Genomic DNA, 25807 nt, shown 5'->3' on the forward strand with positions numbered 1-25807 from the left:
TCTTACATTTCGTGACATCCAGACCTGTTTTAGGTAGAAAAACCTGACCACTGTACAATTGATGCCATAGTAGTATTTTGAGTATAGATGCTCCCTAGGATCAGGTCAATTACTTTAAGAGGGAAAGCCTCCATGTTCTCTTTATCCACTTACATACTTTGCTAGCTAGATCCCTTGTTGCAGGGCAATTCCAGAACAGATGGAGCGGATCCTCTATTGCTATTCTACATCCTGAACAGGTGTCTGTACCTAACCCTCTAGCTTTTACTTTGACCCCAGTTGGGATTGCCCCCCCCCAAAGCACCTTCCAGATGAAAACTTTCATGTAGCTTGGTGCTTTACAGCTCCAAAGAGCTTCGGAGCACCAAGCCCATTTTCTCTCTGAGCAGCTGACCCCCCATATTTTGTTAAGGGGTAAATACTAATTGGGATCATATAGGAGATTGTCGTATATTTGCTTTGCTAGCGGTTGCACAAACTTCCTCTCCTTGGGCCACTGCCAGGCTTTCTAATCAAGTCCTCCCTCTCCTGCTGGGCCTAGGAATGCACTTAGGACTTGTAGAACTCTGCTGACCAGAATCCTTTCATACAAGCTGAGATTAAATAGCTCTACTATTTGCTCAACTTCCATCCAGCAAAGAGAATTTGGGTCCCATAGCTGGCCAATTACTGAGAGACCTTTGTTATTGACCTTCGGGGCTATTTCTCTTTAGAATAGCTCCCTCCCGCTTTAGTAAGCCACGGGGACCAATGGGCTATGGAGTTCTTAAAATAGCGAACTGTTTCACCCCATTCCAAGGATTCAGCTGCCTTGCTGCATTTCCTCATTAGCCCTCCTGAGAGGCCCTAGAAGAAGCCCTTTCCAAGGAAATTAGCACTTTCCACTGCACCTCCATGCGCCAGTAATAACTGAGGTCCCTGCAGCCATTGCACTAGTTCGTATCTGTTTGGGGTCCTTCCACTAAACCCAAAGATCAAATGTTAAACTTGCTTGCAAGGCCAATTGTTTCTTGATGAGTGCCGGAGGAATAGTTACTGTGATCGCCTCCTCAGCAACCACAAGAGTTTTCTTGAGAGCACTATAACCTTTATCCGCAAGGTCTTCCTGAACCCTCTCACCTCTATCCATTTGAGAGCTAGTTCTTTTGTTACTGCTACCTCCTCTGTCCAGCTGTTTATTGATCTCTTTCAATTCTCTTTCCAGTCGGACCTTCTTGATCTTTAGTGTGTCATAGTCGAGCTCCTCCTCGACTGTCATGTCCATCGTAATATCTTCCATCGCATTTCTTGGAAGCCCAAAAGCCAAGCTCGCGGGAAGACAATAAGAACAACCGTAGCGAGCTCCTCCTCTGTAATAGACAAACTTACCTGTGTTATAAAACAGCTCAAAACTTAAAGGCCGTGTCATGGGTGATGTTAACGTGATAGGTGATCCTTTCAAAGTGATTAACTCCTCAACGTATATGTATTATACTCTCGCCTCTCCCTTCTGTATGCTTTAAACTCTCTCTCCATGCTGCCCTCATGGTGGAACTGTCATAGGCAAGAGGTGAAGCCTACTGGGTTCGTTGTCTGAAATCAATTCCCCCTTCACTAAGCCTTGCTACGCTCTAAGATTGGCGCCTCCTTTAGATATATTGTGTCCTTCCTAAGCTATGGAACTTGGACCTCTCCGTGATCTATAGCTAAACCTCTATAACACAATTCCACTTTGAGTAAAGAACCCAATGGAAGCCTCTTATTTCTCATACTACACATATTTTTCTTTTTTCTTTCTCTTTTTTTTTTAAAAAAAAATCGCGAGGGTTATTTTAGAGACAAAAATGACGAATCGCATGCCATTAGGCATACAGGAGAAGGGGGCGGGTATTGAACCCATCTGTCGTGGTGTAGGGCGAGAGCCCTTACCGCTAGGCCATCATATTTTTCATCTTGATTGGAGTTACTATATGTTTATCATTCCATATGATTGACAAAGACAGTAATGCTATGAAAAATACTAGTGTGGATGGACAATGAAGGTTTCATGGAAATTATCAAGGAGTTGGTAGTCAGGGGTCTTTCTTACTGATTGAATTCATTGTGGTGTGAACTTGAGATATTGTTTATGCCCAACTAGGCCTACTACTACGGAAATTCATAACCTTCTCTTTGGATCTTTTTAAATCCATACCAAGAATGGTTCAAATGTTGGAAATACCCTCCAAAACAATACAAGCTTCATATATGGTACACTCCTTGCCCCCAAACATTCTCACCAAAAGAAACCATTACCCCTCGATCGGGTGCGCAAACTCCATATGCATATTAGCCTTTTTTGCTAGGTATCTTTGTCCCATTGGACATGCCATTAGAGATTCAAATATATTACAGGTGATGAGCTATTGTGAGTAAGGAAAGATGTATCTGATGTAGGGTTTGGCAAGCTCAAAGTCAATCGCCCAAGGTCCAATCTTTCCACCACTAATAGTGAAGAGTCACATTAACATGGCTTTTAATCCTCTTTACTCCAACCACGAATTGACTTGCAAGGTTGGCCACCGCTCGTAATCATGACTTAGAGATCTCATCCCATGTGTTTTAAATGATTCAATCAGTTATTATTCAGCTTCTTTGCAAGCAGCACAAATTTAATAGGGGAATTATACCTTTTAAAGTGTAGACATTATATTAATTAAGCAGACCTTGCCATGCTTGACAGAAATACAGATGAAGCCAGTAGTGCCCCTCAACCTTGTTAGCCTTTGATGCCACCAGTCCACCCTACTCATTTTTAGACACCTTTTTTGAATTTCCTACAAGATGGTGTAAATCGTATCATGTCCTTCCCATCAATCATGTTCTTCCATCGTGTCATGTCTATATTATTCCTGTGGTTCCAATCACATATTCATGAGAGCCAAAGCATGCTTGTTGACACCAAACATTTCTTGCATTTCTTAATCTTTTGCACCAAGTGACTATTGCTTTGCCACTAAACATGGTCTACACCTGTCCACACACATGCAAAGTCACTGTGCACTTCTAGATCATTAGACTTGAAGCACTTTTGAGAGTTTTCTAAACCTAAAATCTTGTTTGCATTATACAAGCCAACCTCTGTATGTTACAAGGAACCAATACATTGTAAGAAGCAACCTTTAAAGGTTACAATGGCCTGAAGAATCATACTGTAGATCATCTAAAAAACGTAAACGTAGACACCTTGGTGGCGTCTACCAAAGGCCCTCTTCATAGCCTTTATAAAGGAAAATATGAGAAGCTAAACCCTAGCAATATTTAACATTGTTGTACAACCTTGTCATATGTGGGATTCATTGGAATGGATATGCATCCACATGGCTGAAATGGGAGATAAAACCCCACTTGCAGCAGCAGCTGCTGCTACTGTCATTACCACGTGCCTTCACTCACTAGGGGTTGGCAGAGCCCATTGCCAAACTGTCTTCTCTTTCCATCACAATTCTTTGCTCCTGCTTAAGAGTAAGTGGAATAAATAGACGTTATCGAGATGACAAGTTTACGCTACTAAAGAATTTAGCACGGAAGCAGTAGATTTAAGCAATGCAACCCTTTTGAATGGAAATCTTGCCTCGATTTGGTCCAGACTTTCAAAAACTTGCTGGTTCTGCTCAAGCTGGGCAGTGAAGTGAGGTGCAGGGGTCTGTAGCTGTAATGCAGTTTGAACATGTTGCATGGAATCTGCACAATTGTCATGATTGCATGGCTTGGAAGAGCCTGAATCAGAGTCTTGCTCAAAGTGGCAAGATGAAGTCACGTTGGCACCCAACACTAGCCCTGCATCAGATGCATAATGGTTTCCTGGAATCGGAGGTGGTATGAATGAGAAAGCAGGAGCATATGCTTGATGATAGGCAGCAGTTTGAGAAAGAGCTTGCACAGGACGAATAAAGGGATTGTGGTGGAGCTGCACAGGGTATCCTGAAACTGACTGGATAGCAGGTGGAATTTGAGCGGAAGGTACTTCGCCTTGGCTAGGACCATGTGAGAAATTAAATGGATATGGAAAATATGGAGTGGCCCTACCACCATACCCGTGATGAGCTTGAAATGCTGGGTGCACACCCATGGAGCCTGGCAGAAGGGGCACTGGGACATAAGGACTGGGCGGTGGCGCCACAAAAGGAAGCTGCATTTGCCCATGCATAAGTGATGGTCGTGGCCGAGAGTCAACATCAATTGTGCCATGTGGTAATGGTGTGACAGGATACCGAAAAGATCCAGCACCCATCATGGCAGCAGGATCCGTTGTCATCCACAAATACATTGCATGCATTTGCTGCTGCAGTTGGCATTGGAGCCTCTCAACTCTGGATTTGAGCTGTGATTTTTCATCCTGCAGTTCTTTCTTCTCTCGAGACAACTGCACAGGCATTAAGAATGAAAAAAAAAACAGTTCTCTTTTCTGAGAAATTTTCAGACGAATGCTCGTGACTGTCTTTTTAAATATAATGAACTCAGAAAAAAGAAAAGAGCATACATCATGTGATTCATCTGAAAGTAAGGTCTGCTCTGTCCTTAGATGCTCAACTTCTGTCATTCGATCTTTCAAAGCCTGGATGGTATCACCAAGGATGGTAGATTTATCATTCTTCGGCCTATCGGGGTCTGCTGACAATCACAATTCAATGCAAACAATGGCATCAAGATGGCTGCTATCAGGATGTGGGTGTTGCAACATATACATTGTAAAATAAGAGACTACGCTAGGTAGTCTTCAGGAAAACATTGGAGGTAGGGAACGGCACTTGGCATGCCATTCCATTTTGGGAAACAAGGAGCTGCTACAGAAGCCTGGCAGATCAACTGCCTCCCCAGTCATGGGGAGGCAGCTCTGATGGAGCTAGGCAGGATGACAGGCAACCGAGACCTCAGTGTTCTCTGCAGAGACGTGTTTGGCTGGCAGAGGGGATTGCCACAACTTACCAGGTACACGGGGCTAATGATGATTGTGACAGACCAGTGTAGGAGACGTCAATTCCGCTTTTTCTTGCAGGTCAAATCCAAACAAACTAGTTCCTCACCAGAGACTAGACCAAGCCCAAAACATTCTTTCAGTTTCATGGCATGAAAGACCTTGGGTGACCTCCCATAGTACAAGGCAAATCCACTCTGCGTTGTTGGGCTCCTAAATGCGTCACACCTGGTCAGCCTGCGGTCAATTGTTGGCGTCACACCATCTAAGACATTTTCAAATGGACTAGGTTACCCGAAGCTTGTCCCCAAAATAAGGCTGGTCTTTTGATAACTGCTCCTTATGTGTACTGCATAAGATCACATGAGAAGGATATCTGAACTAGCTCACCTCTCTTTCAATCTTCAAAGCTCTAAAAGCTTGCCACCCACCGACTGCACTAGGGTGCCACATTGACATACTTGTGCAGAGTACACCGTCATGAGCACTACACATGATGTGAGCCCTGGTGCTATGTGTGCCGAAGCGTGCTGGATAAATCCCTAATACACGCTGATTAGAAGGCTAATCAATCCTAATTACAAGAACAATTCGAATAGACACGGAGTCAAGGCACGATTGACCTTATTTATTGTAACTTGTGGGCAAGAATACTTGTCCCCATTATTGCTAGGTCCCTTTCACACTTGCTTGCACCAAAAGTAACCAAGAAGACTTACAGATTGACTTTTGCAAGCAATAGAGAGAAAAAGAGATTGCCCCCCCTTCTGCACACCCAACCTCACCATCGCCAGCCTCACGCTGCCCTCTGCCATTGCCCTCCACCTCATGCTGCCCTGCCATCATCGCCTTCACCTGTTCCCTCTCGCCATCACCCTGCTCCCCCTTCTGCCTGGTGTAGTCCCCAGCTCCCCCTTCTCCTCTTCACACAAAGTCAGAGAATCCCCGAGTCAATGTGTCAAAACTGCTCTAATTTGGCAGCCGCAAGGCACAATCCCAAGGATCTTCTCAAGCCTAACCTGAGGCACATGGGGCTTCTAGCTCCAAGTCTGCCGCAGTAACGAAAGCCAACCATGACCCCAATCCAAAAGGCAGAGGAAGTCTAAAACGAACTGGGAGTACCGTCAAGAATATAGGTGCTACTTCTGCCACATGATTAGACTCAATAGAAAGTCTTGCCCCATTTGAATGCATAACACTCCTAGAATATTTGAAAAACCAAGGTTATGGTCTTCCACCCAAGCTATGGGGGAAATGGCATATAACATTTAAAAATGTGCTACTCTTTCTCCCAAAATTCCATATGGAACCAGCAGCACAAGTAAGATTGATGAGGGGGCATTCTTTGCCATGCCTGGAGAGGCAATGCTTCTAGGGATGTTTCCAGCAGGTACAATCTCTTTGCCTCATTAGCTAGACCAGCAACCAATGAGGCAAAGAGATGTGCAGCCATGAAAGCTAGTCCCACTAAGGCAAGAAAGTCATAGGGCACAAGGACTCTTTCAAGGACAACTATATAGAAGCCGGAGCGAATGTCACCAGCATGATCCCCTTGCTTGGTAAACTATTTGATACAAGCTTGAAAGACGGGACCAAAACAACAGTGCATTTTTGCATAAAGCATATTTATCTGGGCATGATATTGCGTGCTTCAATTTGTTTTCTGGTCATTGCCTCGTATTTATTGCATGTGAATATCCACAGGCACAAAGACGCCTGGGAAACCCGTGGGTGTGTGCATGGTTCTGTTTATGGCCTAATAGATGTCTCGTATGGGTTTTGCAAGAATTATTACCCTTGGCCCTAGTTAATGTTTTGAGGGTTCTATTGGCTAACGTGTGACTGTAAATACACATTCCATAATGAATTGGGCGGACCAAGACGACCGAACAGAGCTCACACCAAGGCACACTGAAATGGGACTTTGTTGACCAAACCCACTAACAACAAGAGATCTAAGAGAGCCTACAGAAGGCACCAACCACAGAGCCAGCCAAAACAAATACAGAATTACTAATATTTTCCATGGAATGGAGGGGTCACAATCTAGACCTCAAAAGATAGTTCTCAACTGCTTTTCAAACGCCATTGCATCGACAGAGGATGAGTTAGCTGAGGAGCACTTGAACAAAGCTCAATAGTGCAGCATGCTTTACAAGGCTTTTAACCTCCATGTTACATTCACCTATTCATTTCTTTTACAAAAGCTTTTACAATGGTCCTGTTTTGACCTACATCACGCATGAATATTTTGAAGTAGAGAAATTGTCTTTCTGTATAAACTTACCGAGTGCACCAGCTAGCTCAAGTAGCTGCTCATTTACGCGATCTCTTCGCATCTTCTCCCGATCTGCCTTATTGATTTTCCTGACGGATACAGTATCCCTTGCATTGCACCCACCAGTACTACACAATAAAAGTCAGCTCCTTTCAATGATCATCCATGAGCTTGATTCCAATTATACCTTTATAAAAACTCCAACCAGTCACAATCAAATGAAGAATAAAACATAAAATGTATGAAATTCATTCGTACTCATGAAAAATACACACAAATGTTTTTTAGAAAAGTAACATGACAACTTTATAAAACGCACTATGTAGAAACTGTTTTGGTCATTCACTTGCAATCTTCAGCAATGCTTCAATGTAAGCATTCAACATTCTTTTCTATGAACTGCAATAATCCAAAGGGTTAAACGCACTATGTAGAAACTGTTTTGGTCATTCACTTGCAATCTTCAGCAATGCTTCAATGTAAGCATTCAACATTCTTTTCTATGAACTGCAATAATCCAAAGGGTTAAACATTTTCGGAGCCCTCGCACCCCTTTCCTTGGTTTACACATCTTCTAGAACTGTAGATTTGCCTCCACATCTCCTCTTGAAGCAAATTGAGCTGAACTTCCTTGAGAGTAATCCTTTAAGCCTATGGTGATTGCCATTATCCCCAAAGCTGCTAAATCCTGAACTTGAGAAGTGCTGCCAACATGTTGCATAAGACTCCTGAGCAAACTACTAGGGAATCCTTCCGGAATTGACTTTTGTGTTTGTGGGAATCCATAACTATTGAACTGTTGCATGGCCAGGCTATGTAACTCCTTGTCACTTTGTTTAGGAGGAGTTGCACAGGTAGGCCATTGTGTGAAATGATTGTGTTTTATATGGCATAGGCTGTTGGAGAATGCATAGACGGAAGCATAAATTGAACAAGAGAGAGAGTAGAGACAGCTTGTGGACAAGATCACCTTTTATATTAGCAATAGGCTTTACAATGGCAATTAGCCAGTAAGAGATGTTGAACTTGTGCAAAGGAATGGATGATTACAAGTGAATATGAGAGGCTCTTATATAGTGATATGATGAACTGGCCAACTGCTCCACGACCACCTAAATCAAGGGAAAAATAGATAAATGCCCAATAAATAGGCAAGAGTCCCATAACATTGAGATGCACAATTCTAACACCACTCACTGTGTGCAAGAGTCTAAAGAAGATAAGTTGATGAAGATGCAACCATGGACCCTCCAACACCGCGAATACTGGAATCACCTTGGAGAGAGCACCCGCCAACCTGTTTCCTCGAAACAAAAATGCCACCACAAACAGCAAGGAACTTTGCTTGGCAACGAATTTCCACACAAGTGTGCAGTGAACTCCAAGAATAGATGATGAATTGCTGGACACACCGCGCCCATAATCCCCAATAGTGAACGGAAAACACATCACATCCCAAAAGCCTCGAACAATGAACTCGGAACAGATCAAGTTCATAATCTTTGCTACACAAAAGATAACCATGTCTTGCCAGATGTCTAATGCTCGAAACTCCGAATCATGGTTCCCATGCACCAATAAGTGGAGCCGTAATCAACCCCCTCTTGCCCACAAGCCTCCTCTGGCTGGAAGCACATGGGAAAAACTGCATGTATACTAGAGAAGTACACCATCTGGGTCCTCCTGAGTCGGAAGCGCCCTGGTAGCCCTAGAAGTGGTACTAGAAGAATCTGTATCCCTGTTGTGTGTTGTGTCGTTGACCTTTCTTTGAGATGAAGACTTGCCCTTGGTCTTGTCCTTCTTCTTGGACAAACAATCCTTGGACAAATGTCCTCTCTTTCCACAAGAGAAGCAACGACTCCGATCTTTCTTCTGAACTGTGGAAAGTGCCTAGTCAGAACTGTTGAGAGACACCTTCAACTTACCCTGTGAAACAAGGACGGAAGAGTAGGGAGCTAAGATCATCAAAATCCAATGGAGTGGATGTGACCTGGCACCTCAAAGATCGAGAAATCACATCATAGCCGGGGGGAAGCTTGGTGAGGATAAGTGCAACCAGCTTAGCAGAGGACAAAGCAGCACCCATTGCCAATAACTGGTCATTTACGTCCCAGCACTTGGTTTTCATCTATTGTCAGTGCATGAGGTATGCAAGACTGGCTTCTGAGTGGAATTTGAGGAGCATTCAATTGCTCTACGGGACCGCGAGACTGGCCAAGTTGTTTGGGAAGGCAGCGTGGAGAATGGTATCTACAAACTCTCTGCACTCTTCTCATTGACACGTTCTCAGGTTGGTGACTTGTGGCACTTTTGGTTTGGCCACTTAAATGTGGATGCGTTGCAGCGAGCTTTCCGGGACCAGATGGTGATTGGCTTGCCAGATGTTGGCAGCAGGCAAGGACGTTGCAGTTCTTGCATATGTGGTAAGCAACACAAGGAATCCTTTCCGAAGCAAGCTTCCAGGCGGGCTTCGAAACCGCTGGAGTTGGTTCACACTAACTTGTGTGGACCTATGCAGACACTATCCTTGGGAGGATCTCTATATTTCATGCTGCTGCTCGATGATTGTTCCAAATTCACATGGGTTTATTTCCTTTCTCAGAAGGACCAAGCCTTTGCTTGGTTCAAGGAGTGGCATGTGATGGTGGTGGAGAAAGAGTCTGGATTGTAGGTAAAGACTCTCCGAGCTGATAAAGGAGGTGAATTCTCTTCAAATGCTTTCGTGAGATTTTGTGCACATCATGGCATCAAGAGGGAACTGGCCAATACAGGTTCGCCATCAGAGAATGGAGTGGTAGAACCCAAGAACAGGACTGCGTTGGAGATGGCGAGGACATGCTGGAGCATCGTGATCTTCCTCGTCCACTTTCGGGAGAGGCTACGGCTACGGCTGTCCATATCCTCAACCGGTCTCCGACGACTTCAGTACCTAACATGACTCCCTTTGAGGCATACTTTGGTAGGAAACTTGATGTCTCCCATTTCCGTGTGTTTGGGAGCGATGCGTATGTACACATTCCGAAGAAGCAGAGGGGGAAGCTCGACTCCAAGTCCCAAGAGCTTATATTTGTGGGATATAACTCTCTTTGCAAGGGATACAGGTTGTTTGATCCAGAGAGGAATGAGATTGTTGTCAACAGGGATGTGGTCTTTGATGAGCATGTTCCGGTTTCCACTGTTGATGAGCCGCCACTTCTTTGAGACCAGAGGATTTTGATGATGATTCCCAGTCTATTTTTCTAGCTGGACAACCACAGATAGTTCAGGAGGTTGAGCCCGCAGCTAGCGTTGAGCCCCCGCAGCAGCAGGAGGCTCTGCGTTCTGTTCGAGTACCCAGGTGGTTAGTGGACATCCTTTGGGAGTCAGGTGTCACGGAGCTTCCCTCCGAATGGACCCCAGAGGACGGACCTCGAAGATCGCACAGAGTCCATGACAAAAGTCATTCAGCAGAGCTTTTACAGGTAAACTATGCTTTGATGTCTCGTATCATGCGGGACAAAGAGCCCACTTCCGTCCCTTGCACAGGATACTTGGAGGAAAGCCATGCAGGTGGAACTGGATGCCATCGAGAAGAACAAGACTTGGGAGTTGGTACTATGCTTTGATGTCTCGTATCATGCGGGACAAAGAGCCCACTTCCGTCCCTTGCACAGGATACTTGGAGGAAAGCCATGCAGGTGGAATTGGATGCCATCGAGAAGAACAACACTTGGGAGTTGGTACCGAGGCCGTCAAAACGGTCAGTCATTGGTGTCAAGTGGGTCTTTAAGACCAAATATGCATTGGATGGGTCGGTGGACAAACACAAAGCCAAACTCGTGGCCAAGGGTTATGCTCAGCGGCGGCCAGGCATCGACTATGAGGATTCGGACCATTCTTGCCCTTGCTTCTTCTCAGAGGTGGCGTGTGTATCAGATGGATGCCAAATCTGCGTTCCTTAATGGTGACCTGCATGAGAAAGTGTATGTTGAGCAGCCTCCAGGCTTTGTGGTTCCAGGATCAGAAGGGATGGTTTACAAGTTAAGGAAGGCCTTGTATGGTCTTAAACAGGCTCCCAGGGCTTGGAATCAGAAGATTGATTCCTTCTTTATCCGGACTGGATTTCGGAGATCGGTTGCAGATCCCAACCTGTATCTCTTTCGGGAACGCGGCATGGTTACGTTAATTATCCTTTATGTGGATGATCTCATTCTCACCGGCGGTCATGTGGAGCACATTGGAGTGACGAAGGCTGCCTTGTCAAAGGAGTTTGAGATGATCGACTTAGGCTTACTCCACTTCTTTTTGGGATTGGAGATCTGGCAGACCCAGAGGGGGTTTTTTGTCTATCACCAACGGTATGTTCATGAGTTGCTTGAGGCCTTTGGGATGGAGAACTGCAAGCCTATTACGTCGCCTATGGACCCGAACACAAAGTTGACAGTGAATGATCCTTGTGAGCCAGTTGATGCCTCTCTGTACCGGAAGCTGGTTGGTTCATTGATCTGGTTGCTAAACACCAGATTGGACTTGAGCTTTTCCATGGGGCTATTGAGCTCATTCATGCAGACGCCGTAAGATTACGGATCTTGCGGTTTTGCAGGGTACGAAGGATCTTGGACTCTTCTACACAGGAGGGGGATTGATGGATGGAGTCAGACTCCAAGGATAGAGTGACTCAGATTGGGGAGGAGATCCAGACACGAGGAGATCCACATTAGGCTACAGTTTTACCCTCGGCTTAGCAGCGGTTTCATGGAGCAGTAAGAGGCAGCCAACTATTGCCTTATCATCGACAGAGAGAGTACCGGGCTGCTTGTGGTGCTGCTAGAGAGGTTGTGTGGATACGGAGGTTGCTTGGCGAGATTGGGTTTCCACAAAAGGAGCCCACAGTCATCCGGTGTGATAACCAGAGCTATATAGCTATTGCTCGGAACCCGGTCTTCCATGCCCGGACCAAGCACATAGAGATACAATATCACTTTGTACGTGAGAAGATCTTGGCTAGTGACATCTTGCTTCTTTATTGTTCGACGGAGGACAATGCGGCGGACCTCTTCACGAAGTCTCTACCTCAGGCTATGCTCCGACGGCACTCCAACTCCCTGGGGTTGGTTCCACATCCAGGAGCTGAGAGGGGGGGTGTTAGCAGTCATCTCCTGTCTGTATATTTACACCAGGGCCTTTGTTGTGGGTGTGCCTGTCTGGATTAGGTGTTTTCTCATTTTTCCCCACTCTCCATATTTTTCCCTATTTTTACCACGTGTGGGAGGCTGTCTTGTGGTTCTTGGAGTGATCCAGGTGATGGCCGACTGGTTTTGCTGCTCCATGCTTCTCTCTGCTGCTGGCCGACTTCACACGTGTGATGGCCGACTGGAGTTCAGCAGGTCAGGTGTTCCTATGTTGCTGTCGGCTGTCCTTCCTGCTGGTCGACTAGATTATAGGGGCCATATAATATGGCACCTTGCTTCCACACTTGCAGTATTCAATCTTCGGGATTTTCTTGTGTATATATAGCAGAGTTACACGCCTCTCTTTCTCTCCTTCTCTATTGCTGTATTTTTCTGCAGTGCACTTGCTCTTGTGTTCTCAGATTTTGTCTTCATCTCCGCTACATATTCTGACACCTTTAGGGTGCAGACCAGCCACAATGTCAATTTCAGCAAAAAAAAGTCTCAAATTTTTAATTTTTTTTAATTTTTAAAAAAGCAAGAATGATAGGCCACACAATTTTACCATACATTAGCTAACGTTTGCTTCACCAATCATATGAGTATGATATGAACTATGGCTGACATGGCTACAGCAGAAGAATACGCCCTGGGAAAGCCTTCCAAGGGTCTGATGTGGCCTACTCCCAACAACCATAACGTCCCAGAACGAGCATTGAGGCACGCATTGTGCAGCTGGGCCGGTCGCCCAACCTGGCCCTTACAAAGGTTCTATGCCATGTAATTACCTCCTCTAATCCTAAGGCCCTACCATGATACTTTAGAGTAGCTTCAGGGTACCTCTCCACCCATTCTGCAGTTCATCTTTAAGCTTTCTTTTATAAAAAAATGATTGTACAACTAAGGCTAAGAGAAATGGCTGGGAGCCACTTACCGAGTACCTCCTGGGCGATGCTGGGCAGGTTGATTAAAGTCAGGAAGGATGTTTCGCTGCAGAGAATCACAGAATGTATCACAGGCACACAATTCTGCTGAGGCGATGGCACTGCCGCGGTCTCTCCGAACGGGATTTGAAATCTGCATCTCACTTGCCTTGGCATCGTTTGAGGTGACGGACTTGCAGGAGCTAGAGCTCGAGGCAGCCATAGCAATCTGGAGATCTCTCTCTCTCTCTCTCTCTCTCTCTCTCTCTCTCTCTCCAATTTTCTCAAACTAGGGTAATATGGAGATGTCTCTCTCTCTCTCTCTCTCCCCAACTTTCTCAAATTAGGGTACTATGGAGATCTCTCTCTCTCTCTCTCTCCAATTTTCTCAAATTAGGATACTATGGAGGTCGCAGAATATGCAGAAGAGATCGCTTTGCAATACTTGCAGGCACACACAACCAAAGCTTCTTCCATCATATTACTCTCTCTCTCTCTCTCTCTCTCTCTCTCTCTCCAATTTTCTCAAAATTAGGGTACTATGGAGATCACCCAACTAGGTTTCCTCGCAGAACGTGCAGAAGAGATCGCTTTGCAATACTTGCAGGACCAAAGCTTCTTCCATCATATTGCTCTCTCTCTCTCTCTCTCTCTCTCTCTCTCTCTCTCTCTCTCTCTCTCTCGATTTTCTCACATTAGGGTACTATGGAGATCACCCAATTCAGTTTCCTCGCAGAACGTGCAGAAGAGCTCGCTTGCAGGCAACCAAAGCTTTTCCATCTCTCTCTCTCTCTCTCTCTCTCTCTCTCTCTCTCTCTCAAATTTTCTCAAAATTAGGGAAACTGGAGATCACCCAATTCGATCGCCAGGTAGCAAAAGTGCAGGAAAGACTGTTTGCAGACACAAACAGCAGAAGCGCATGGTAGCTACCGTAGCAGCAAAAGACTGTAGATCGAAACATCAGCGGCACGCAACACACACACGCCCAGGCCCCACCCAATCCTTTCTTTAATACATTTGACCTGTCTATAGTATCTACCTCACAAAGGGCTCTCCTCTATCATCTATCCCTTTCTGTTTACATGTTAAATCTTTTATATCTCTACCTCAAACTATAGGGGCCTATTAATTAATCGTTGTAGCCTTACAAGTTATTGTTTCTCTAAAGTTTTAATAACCTTTTTGTCCACCATTTGATAATTAATTTCGAACCCATACATATTGTCTTCTTTTGTCTGGGAAGATGAAAGGTGGTAAGATGGTAAGATTACTTAATAGTGAATCACACGATCTCTGAATGTTTGGAGTGGTTTGTAGGCTTCAAAATCTGATGTAACTAAAAGAAGGGATGGAGGAGGAGTTTTTGTAAAGGGATGCCTTTGTTAATATTAAAATATATAACTATTGTTCCCAAAAAAATAAAAATAAAAACCTTTAGCTCATATACGGTTTTAGAACCTTCATTCTGGATATACGCGCCCACTCGCTTGAATTTCCAAGGGCTTGTTGGCAGCCCTCATAAGTCATAATCATAAAAACCTTTGTACTAAAATCCGATTATGGATCGACTCTAAGACTTTAATCGTAATAAGTAGGGACACATGTTAGGTGAAACAAAGTTTCTTCCTCTATGCTTCGAACCTAGTGTGATCTAAAATGGTTCATTGAACTTGATATGGATGTGAAGCTCGAGTGGAGGGTGGTTACGTGAGTGAGCTAGCAACCGTGGGTGAAGAGGCAGTGGTGGTGAAAAAATAACTTGGTAGTATGTTGTGCAAATGCAAGCGAGTCCCATGGTGGGTTTTTGAGTGGCAGCAGCCATCTATGATTCTCATGGGCGTGGGAGATGAGACGTTGGATTGGTACGCACTAGTTTGGTGGTGTACCATGACCCAAAATACATACATACATACATGTGTGTGTGTGTGTGTGTGTACGTATATTAAAGTCATTACTATCATAGAGAATAAAAATTGGTGGACTAGGAGGTATTAAGTCTAACGAAAATGTGGTATAAGTCTAGCTATAACAAATGAAGGGGTAGGAGAATAAAAATTATTGGACTAGGAGGTACAAAAATCATTATAGTCTAACGATAACAAATGAAGGGGTGTTGTGCCACATGTGTTTGCTATAAAAATCCAACATCTAGCATCCCAAAAATATATACCTTCTAAAATACTATTTTCTTTCATGACATTACTATCATAGAGAACAAAACTTCGTGGGCTTGGAGATACTAAAAATCATTACAGTCTAAAGAAAATGTCTACATATTATCTGTTATAGTTGAAGATATAAACTTGCTAACTCTACATTTTCATACATATGAGGAAATTTAAAAGTCATAAATGATTCTTTCCATAATTAGTTCAAATATCTATACATGAATACACATTCGAAAACCATAATTAGTTCAAATATCTATACATGAATACACATTCGAAAACCACAATAAGAGTCCAAAACATCTCATAACAAGCCACACATCTATTGTATTATGGATTTTAAGTTCATAAGACATTTGAATATAAAAGTAGAGTCTCCACATATGAAAATAACTATTTATAAATTAAAAGAGAAGACATAGTTACAACCACAACATAAAATGAAGATACTATATTCAAATAATTGTTTCAAAACTTGAGGGATGATGCACCTCGTAGAAGTGTATAACTCCATACTATAAGGTCCACTCAAGGCTCCAAGACATTCCGAAGTCACCTCCATACTATGTATATAAGGTCCACTCAAAGCTCGAAGACATTCCAAGGTCACCTCCTCTAAATATGGGTGTTACATAAATAGTAGAAACACTAAAAAACCACATGCATTGGAAGGGAAACTTAAATTGCATTCCAATTATGGCACCTCACAATCAAACAAGACTAAAGGCAAGAATGTCCATATTTTATGTTCAAATGTCAGGTTTGTGTGTGTAGTATGAGTGACAAGATTTCACTCATGTGTAGTTGTGATTTGGATGTGAGGGGAGACAAGGGTTCTCCCACATGATTTATATGGTACATTGGTAAAAAGGTTGATATACGTGGATAAATATAAATGGGTGGAACTAAAATGGATAGACATGTGCACATTGTAAGTCAAAGTAGTGAATGGATTTGATAATGTGGATGGACAATTTGGGCTACAAGAGTGGCAAGTGACATGGCATCCTAAATTGTGAATGAGGTTGTATATACATAGCTAACCCTAAGGTAAATTGTGAATGAGGTTGTTATATACGTAGCTAACCCTAAGGTAAATTGTGAATGAGGTTGTTATATACGTAGCTAACCCTAAGGTATATGTTCACACTTGGATGGCCATGGTAAAAAACCTTGTTGTAGAGAAGAGAAGAGAAGAGAAGAGAAGAAAATTCAGCCATCCATGTCTCTTGTATGCTTGTCTACTCTTATGTATCTATGTTTACTTATAAAAGGAGCACAAGGTCATCTTCTCCCCCATATTCTTCTCATTGTATCAGAGCATTGGTTCATGTGAAGGGCTCAAGAGGCAAGTAAGAGGCATGCAAAGGAAGCGGTACAAAAGTAAGAGTCATTCCATCTCTTTACCTCTTTGATTTTGGAGAAACATCCTTTGGGTAGCTATGAGAGCTACAAATAGACAAGAATGTCAATGTCTCAGATTGAGGCACTCTTGGGTGAAGGAAGAAGATCCTAATGTATGTAGTTAATTATGCTAACTGTAATTTAGCACGTTTTGGGGCATTTCAGGCCCTATTTTAGCTCTTCACATTTTTTACACACACAGGCACTCTATGAAAGAGTCGATTTTGACTATGTATACCCAATTTTGGGTCGGAGAAAAGCTATAGCAAAAATTTAGTTACAAGATAGTCTATACAGAGAATCTGAGATTTATAGGTTGTTGGTGGATGTACGTTTGTGACTATTCCATATACACTTATAGTATAACAGGTGTATGGTATCGCTATGTTGAAGATTACAAAGTTTGTTGTAAGTACATAAGTAATTGTAAGCACTATTTGGTAAGTTAATGTAGGTAATCATGTCTGCTCTACTGACAGTCTATCATCCCAGATTGTGACGACCGAGAAGCTAGACAAGAATAACTTCCAAGCATGGAAGTTCAAGATGATTAATTTTCTTATGAGAAAAGGATATTAGGAGTTCATTGTTGTAGGTGATGAGAAGGAGCCACAGATTACTGAAGGAAATCCCACCCTACAACAGGTGCAAGCATAAGCATATAAAGCATGCATGGTATAAAAGAGCCAGAAAGGTGCTATGCTAATTATCTATTAGTGTGCGGCAGACTCTAAAATGCATATATAGGATGCAAAAATGCCTAAGAAGGCTTAGGACACCTTGGTGAAGATGTATAATATAAACACTCAAGCTCAGAAGATGTAGCTAAATCAAGAGCAGCATAATGTAACCAAAGGGAAGCTAAGTATAAATGATTACTCGATAAAGAAAATCCCACCCTACAACACGTGCAAGCATAAGCATATAAAGCATGGTATAAAAGAGCCAGAGATTACTAAAGAAAATCCCTCCCTACAACAACAGGTGCAAGAATAAGCATATAATCATGGTATAAAAGAGCCAGAAAGGTGCTATGCTAATTATCTATCAGTGTGGCAAACTCTAAAATGCATATATAGGATGCACAAATGCCTAAGAAGGTTTAGGACACCTTGGTGAAGATGTATTATATAAACACTCATGCTCAGAAGATGTAGCTAAAGCAGGAGTTGCATAATGTGACCAAAGGGAAGCTAAGTATAAATGATTACTCGATAAAGGTTAAAGGACTTGTAGATACCCTTGCTTCTATTGGATCACCAGTAGATGACGATGATATGGTGTCTGTGACCTTGAATGGTATTAGCAAGGAATACAGCCACTTTCAAACCTCAATTAGAGTTCAAGAGAGCTTTCCTGATTTTCAGGAACTGATTGCTGTCCTCATCCATGAGGAGATGAATTTAGGGAAGGTTCATCCTCTAGAAAATCATATGAGCATGCCTTCTACTCAAATATAAGTAGAGCTAGAGGTAGATCATCATCTAGAGGGTAAGGTTTAGGCCTTTTTGGAGACAAAAATCATGGGTAGCAATAACAACATGAATCTAATGTACAAACAGCTAGAAGAGGCCAATCTAGAGAGGTAGAGGAGGCTACAGGGGTTGGGTGGTTGGTAAAGAAATCAAAATGCAAATAGCATAGTGTGCTATTACTCTGGGCAAATGAGGACACGTACAAAGGGGCTAGTATAAAAAGCAGAATAATATCAAAAATATAAGTTGCAGCAAGGAAACCATCCATCATCAAGTAAACATGGTGATGAGACAGAAGTGAATAGCTATTCGTGATGTAGCACATGCTCAGTTCCATGATAGGATATGTGTCAAGATCGGGAGATATTTGGTATGTGGATTATGGCGCTTGTAGCCACACGACCAGTTATGGTAAGTGGTTTAGAGATATGTAGAAAATGATAAAACCAGGGTATATGGAAACATGTGATAATATTGTATACCCCATTACGCATGTCGGTGAAGTGTCATTGTCTATGTAAGATGAAAAAATGAAGTACCTAGCAGATATACTTCATGTTTCTAATTTTACAAAAAACCTAGTTTGTGTTAGAGCATAGGTTCGCAAGTTCAATACTCAAAGGTGTTTTGTGGAAAACTATAAAAATCAATGCCTCTTGGTTACAAAAGGGTAATAGAAATGGCAAAATGTTTACTTTGGATATTACTATGCCTAAGGTGAAGGAAGCCGCATGCTTGCACATGGGATAGGTGTCATTGTAGATATTGACATATGACGTAAGCGCCTTGGTCATGTGAAGCTGAATTCTATGTAGGCTCAAAATATTATTGCAGGCTTGTTGAAGTTCAAGGTTGATGGTATGCATAAAGTATATGAAGCATGCCAGCTTGGTAGGCAAGCCAAACATGCTTTCCCATAAGGACGTCAGTACAAGGCCATTGGATGCTATTCATTCAGATGTATGGGGACCGACCAAAACTACAATAGTTGAAGGTTGTAGGTATTATATTATATTACATTCATTGATGTGACCATAGTAGGAAAGTGTGGGTTTACTTCATGAAGAAGAAAAGTGAGGTGTTTGCTCACTTTCAGAGATTTAAAGCCTTGGTTTGAGAAGAAAAAAGGTATGCAAATAAAGGAAAAAGTATTTTTCCAATGACTTAAGTGATTTCTTGAGAAAGCAGGGAATCAAGAGACAATTTACATATAGGTACACTCCGTAAAAATGGTGTTATAGAGAAAGGAAAAATGGGCACATTACAAAAGTGGCACATGCCTTGACGTTTGAAAAGAATATATGCAAATTATTTTTGGGCTAAAGTAGTAAAAACTTTTGTTTTCATAATAAACATGACCCCCGCTGTAATTGTTCATACATTGACGCCTGAACAGAAGTTTAGAAGTTTAGAAGCATAACACTAGATGTGTCTCACTTGAAAGTGTTTGGATATAATACATATGTCTCACTTAAAAGTGTTTGGACTTATTACATATGTGCATGTTCCCAATGAAGTGAGAACCAATTTGGATCTAAAGGCTAAGAAACGCATCTTAATTTGGATCTAAAGGCTAAGAAACGCATCTTAATTGGTTATGCTTTAGAGTAGAAAGATTATAGATGTTATAACCCTACCACTCGTGAGATGTGAGTAAGTAGAGAGGAGCAGAGATGTCTCTTTGATGAGATGAGCAGAAAGGTTATAAATGCTATAATCCTACCACTCGTGAAGAGATGCAAGTAAGAAGAGATGTCTCTTTAATGAGACGAGCAGCTCTGGTATTCACCACCATTGAAGGCAACTAAAGATACAGATGCTCATCTCTTCAATGAGATGAGCAGTTGGTATGCACCAGTGAAGGCAACTAAAGATGTAGATGTAAGAAACAATGATGTTGTCCCACATGCAGAGCAGCAACAATAGGTGCTTAATGGACCTGAAGAGCCCTCTAGAAATGGATCCATTGTTAGTCCATGGTTAGGCTGGTTGAGAATAAATGCAAGGAATGTCAATGCATCATCTTGTGTTACTACAGGTACTGGTACACATGTATCAGGAAGAAAAGGTAGATCAAGCTTTTATGCTTGATTCGTCAGCACTCTAGCGGCGGCTACTCTTGATACACGGAGAACCAGGGCTATTTTGAGGACACACGGCAGTGGTCCAGGTGCACGCAGGTCTACTCAGGTTACATACCCTATTTTGATAACTTAAGATATGATGAATATACGCCCATCATTATGCTTACATGTTTAAAGAAATACAAGAACTGGGATCTTAGGCATGTGTGATAACTTTTGTGCCATCAATATTTACAATGTACTAATAATATTTATATGGCCTAACAATGGTTTGCAAGCTTTCACTTAATCATCATCCTTATATTTTATTTAGTTCACTTGTTGATGAAAATATGTTTACATTTTTTTCCCAAGGAATCTAGAAAAAAACTTAAGCTTTGGATAAGTGGAAAATGGCGAGCTTGTGTGCTAGTAATAGTTTGACATACATCGCAGTCACAACTATTACAAATAGAAACAAATAGAATTTTTTTATTAAGTTCTATGATGAGCCTAAATCTATGAGCTCTAGTGGAGGGTCTTAGCCCTTGAAGAAAACAAATGGGATTGAGATTATCATTGCTCCAAATAGTGTAGTACAAAAAATTTTGTGAGACTACATACTATACAATAGTGCAAGTACAAGGATTTTTGGTGAGACTACATATAATATAGAAGCACAAGAAATTTTGTGAGAATACATACTATACAATAGAGCAATGCTACATTCCTAAATTCCTCATATAAATATTAAATTAGTTTTCTACCTATTTGTTCCCCACAGCATGATGCTAATGAAGAAGTGTGCATTTTAAGATAAATTTTCATTGATCATTGCATGTGTGTGTGAATGCACGTGTGTGTGTGTGTGTGTGTGTGTGTACATGTGTACGTGTACATGTGTGTGTGTGTGTGTGTGTGTGAATGTGTGTGTGTGTGTACATGTGTGTGTGTGTACATGTGTGTGTGTGTGCATGCGTGTGTGTGTGTGTGTGTGTGTGTGAGAGAGAGAGAGAGAGAGAGAGAGAGAGAGAGAGAGAGGAGGGGGGAGGGTCTATCAGATTGATAAAAAGAAAGAGTGTGTATCTTTTGATTACTCATAATTGGAAAAAAAGAGGGAGGGAGAAGTCTTTTGAGAGGTGGTTACTCTTCGGCCAATTCTACCAATACTATGTACTTAATGCATTTTCTTATCATCTTCATAATGTAATACTATTTCTAGCCAGCAAAATGCATTGGAGTGCTCACATCATGGCCTTGCAATGCATTTTCTTACCATCCTCATAATGTAATACTATTGCTAGCTAGCAGATAATGCATTGGAGGGGGGCATTATGTGACCTATGAGAAAAATTATCTCATCATCAATAAAAATCATAGAATCCTTTCCATTTTTCCAAAATGTTTAGTGAAGTTGTTATGCTATATAAGTTTGGAAACCTACCTACCTTCCATCAAGTTTGTTGTTCAATTTTCAATCTTCAACTTATTTGAGATGTAGATCAAATGGACCCTCTTACATTCACAAAATATTAGGTGCAGATCAATGGGACCCTCTTACATCTATTGAAATCCATGGTACCTTCACTAATGTAAGTAAATTAAGCTAATCACATGCTAATGATGAGTGATTACACTAAGCTAAGGTGGATGGTGTCTAACCCATGATGATGTGTGTGTGTGTGCAATAGACTCAAATCAATTAGCTTGGACTCATAGAGAGACTTAAGATGTGTGCAAGTGCTTGTACTTTCATTGCTTGAAAATTACCCCTTTTATATGGGTAGAGTACATCTTTTCATGGTCCATGCATGTGGGATAATCTAGTTTTGCCATATGGCTTCATGCTCACCTACTCACTCCTTGCCTCTACATGTGCTCTATGGCACCACACTTCTCAACACCCCCCCTTGGTGTCATATCTCTAGGCTACTCAAGGTGGTCATATGTGAGTTACAACAAACATTACCCCCCTGGGTGCTCAACTAGCTACTCTCAGGTGGCTAGGTAGATACACACAACAAACAAGATGAAATGATAAGATGGGTGTCTACTTATATGGTGACCCCTCTTTTACAACAAATGGCTAGGGTAGTAGTGGTGTTTTCCTCCTTGCTAGCTGATCACTAGGGATCTCTTCGTACTTGGTGGTCTAAGTAGTCCACCTGCATTTATTTTGAAAGTGTCCTTTCCTTCCACAATTGTGACACTTCAAATTGCTTTGGTTGAATAATGCATGCTCAACGGTGTTGGAATTGCTTCCTTTTAATTCTCTCTCCTTCTCCAAAAGGGAGGAGCCACATCCACCAAATGTTGGCTTTGGTAGATTCTTCAAGGTTGTGACAAGTGCATTATATTCCTTTGGCATGCTTTTTAAGATTATTGCTGCATCTTTATCTCCAATATGCCATCTAACTGGGTCATGATGCTTTTCATTTTACTGACAAACTAATCCAAAGACTTATTGTAGTTCATTTGTAAACCATTGAATTCAATCTTTAAGTGAATTTCCTTGTTCTTTGCCTTGGCTCCAAACATGAGATTCAATGTATCCCATGCATCATTTCCGTGTTCCTTAGAGGTCAATGTGATGAATAAGACTAGGACCCAAATGTAAACCAATAACTGACATTGCTCATATTTTTCAACCCACCCTTCACTTGGTTCATCCGGTACGTTTTCCTTAATGATTTTCCACAATTTCTTATGCATTAAAAGGTACTTCATTTGTGTAGCCCAAGTATGGAACCCTTCTCCATTGAACTTCTCTACATGCGAAGTGATGATTTTTGACGTTGCCATAATGAGAAGGTATTACCAATGAGCTTATGATGCTTCAATTGGCAATGTCTATTCTCATACAACTTGGCAAATGTGGATGCTTTAAACAGGATGAAATGCAAGTAGTGCATGTGCTTCCAATTTTTTATTTTTGCTTCTAGAGCTTCCCGAGGATATTCCCAATGCAAATTTGGTGCTCTTGATGTGTAAACACACTAAATACAACCCTATTTGCTCAATTGTATCCCCAATTGCACTCATTTTTTGTTAATTGCATGTTAATTACCTTGATTAATCTTAATCACAATGATTAAGTGGTCAAGAAAGTGGAGGCTCAAATTGAGCTTGTGGAAGCAAACATTAAAGGGGGGTTTTACCCAAGGTTGTTTCCCTTGATCAGAATCATAGATTTGATAAACAAACACTGAAAAACATCAAATCTCGGTAGCTTTTAAGCGACTGGTTATTACACATTACACTTCTATGGTCGAGTTTGTGAATGAATTGCACGAGATTCGAACTGAGCATTCCTCTTACGATTACTAATAAGCTCCTAAAGAGGCTTGGGCTAATGTGAGGCAAGGAGCTTTGAAATGGTGCAAAAGATCAGTCCACGGTAGGTGGCGTTAAATTCCACCCGTAGACAGAGAAATCGGCAAAACCGGCTTGTGTGTGTGGTTGCCCTACTGAGTTGAAGATGTGGCTGAGAGGGATCCACTAATGGCTAAAATAATTAGGAGAATCAAACCTTACAAATGTGAGCCTCAAAGAGGGAGATAAAGATAAGGTTGGGATTAGTGACTAAGAACAACTAATGTGCTAAGAGAGTGTAATAAACTTGAATGGAGAAGCTCATGAGGAGAGGGGTGGCTTTGATACCGTGTTGAAATCCATGGTACCTTCACCAATGCAAGTAGCTTTGGGAAAATTTAAACTTTTTGCTTTATGATCAAATCAATTCAAATTACAAATAATTGGATGGTTAATAAATCTAATTTTTGTAATTTTAATGATATTGTTGTCAACCACCAAGAGCTCTAGAGTCTATTTCATTTTAAAAAATGTTGCTCACATATAAAAGATGTAATTTATGTTGCTCCACAAATAAAAGATGCTATTTACAGCAATATATATATAAGTTTACACGTCATGAAAATGCAAAACTTATGCATATACCTTAATAAATTAATCACAAAGGTGATTTTTTAGAGATATTATATGGCATGAGATTTTACAAACCTCTTCTTGTTTGCCTAGTTTTGTGGACAAGGACAATTCCTATATTAGTTCTTTAGGAAACATGCCTGCAATGTTGATATGATTGTTGCATGGTTACTTAAAACTTAAAATAGTATTATTGTCAAGCTTGGCTTTGTGTATTGGCCTCTATGCCACAACTTGATTGCATGTATTGTCATGATTTAAAACGATTGTAAAATTGTTTTTGTAATGCTATAAAACTAGATGATGGTGATCTATTACGTCGATGTTAGTTTAGCATATATACATGAATGATCTAAGGCACACAGCTTATTAGCCTTTTTGAATTACTTTACTAGTTTTAGCCAAAAAAAAATATTTGAGGAAAGAAGCAAGAGCGTACTTTATTAAAGGTGGAACCTATTAAGGTGGAAGGAGACCATTTTCTATTTAAATATGGTATCAAAAATTAGAGGGTCTAGTATTCGCCATTGAATGTTCTTAGAAAATTTGCCTTGAATTCCCTCTAGTAACTCTCATTTTTTTGATAGCATATTCTTTGTTAATGAGTGTTTTTAAGAGGGGGTATTAATGCTATTGGTTTGTAAGAGGGGGCATTAATGTTGTTGGTTTTTTTTCTATGTGATGAGAAATCTTAAAGTGAGAGGATATTATAAAAACAATATGGGTTCTTACTACGTCTTATAGGAAAAACATGTGGCATGAATATTCTCATATTTAGTGTAAGTTCTACATTATCATGAAGAAAATTAAAAAAAAATATGTAAGAGGGTCCATAAATATCCTATTTTGTGAAAGAAAAGTGATCATGCATGGGCTATGTGAGGAGGCCCTAGACTTAATTCAAGTTTACAAGAAAAACCATAAAAATAGGTATAATAGTAGGTTCATAGTATGAATAGTCCGCACTCTTAGTGTTAGTTCTATGAAGAAAATAAAAAGAATATGGATGGTGATCCATAAATATCCTATTTTGTTGAAGAAAAGAGATCAGGCATGGGCTATGTGAGGAGGCCCTACGCTAAATTCAAGTCTACAAAAAAAACCCATAAAGATAGGTATGTTAAATTTAAAGTAATAGGGATTATTGACCCTATCTCATGACAACAAATGAACCATAAGCAATTGGTTAGATACCATTTGGAAAACTTAGTCTTGTACCCCTATCTCAATCCACTCAACATATCATTTTATTGATAGATCCCAACCTTGGAAAAAGAAAATTATCATAGCATTATGTATAAACACAAGATAATAATTTCACTATAAGGGGTATGCTTTTGTTGGTAGCTAGAGGAGGGGAGAGTTTCCTTATTTTCAATAAAATTGGTTAAGATACCATTTGGAAAACTTAGTCTTGTACCTTGCCTCAATCCACTCAACATATCGTTTTATTGATAGATCCCAA

The 25807-nt window shown here is 41.3% G+C and overlaps 1 protein-coding gene across 3 annotated transcripts; it reads right to left on the reverse strand.

Moving 5' to 3' along the window:
- Positions 1-3047: 3047 nt before the first annotated feature.
- LOC147606451 (uncharacterized) lies at positions 3048-14239 on the reverse strand. 3 transcript variants are annotated; one of them, XM_086791839.1, is made up of 5 exons: positions 13299-14239; positions 7224-7342; positions 4502-4632; positions 3593-4384; positions 3048-3473 (listed from the first exon to the last, which is right to left on the reverse strand). In XM_086791839.1, exons 1-5 carry the CDS (start codon positions 13508-13510, stop codon positions 3414-3416), a joined length of 1314 nt encoding a protein of 437 aa, XP_086647965.1. In that variant the 5' UTR covers positions 13511-14239; the 3' UTR covers positions 3048-3413. The 3 variants fall into 3 exon arrangements, with proteins under 3 accessions (XP_086647965.1, XP_086647966.1, XP_086647967.1); XM_086791840.1 differs by having other exon boundaries at positions 4502-4629; positions 13299-14238; XM_086791841.1 differs by lacking the exon at positions 7224-7342 and having other exon boundaries at positions 4502-4629.
- Between the last annotated feature and the right edge of the window lie 11568 nt (positions 14240-25807).

Source organism: Cibotium barometz, chromosome 57 (assembly GCF_041138505.1).
Source record: "Cibotium barometz isolate CiBa-2024 chromosome 57, ASM4113850v1, whole genome shotgun sequence".
NCBI classification, from domain to species: Eukaryota; Viridiplantae; Streptophyta; class Polypodiopsida; order Cyatheales; family Cibotiaceae; genus Cibotium; species Cibotium barometz.

Bases quoted from the DNA above. Each gene is read 5' to 3' on its own strand.
- LOC147606451 (XM_086791839.1), bottom strand. From the start codon at position 13,510: ATGGCTGCCTCGAGCTCTAGCTCCTGCAAGTCCGTCACCTCAAACGAT. The intron at 7,343-13,298 runs GTAAGTGGCTCC...TTTATTGTGTAG, and splicing joins CATCGCCCAGGAGGTACTCG to TACTGGTGGGTGCAATGCAA. The intron at 3,474-3,592 runs GCAAGATTTCCA...ACTCTTAAGCAG, and splicing joins AAAGTCTGGACCAAATCGAG to GAGCAAAGAATTGTGATGGA.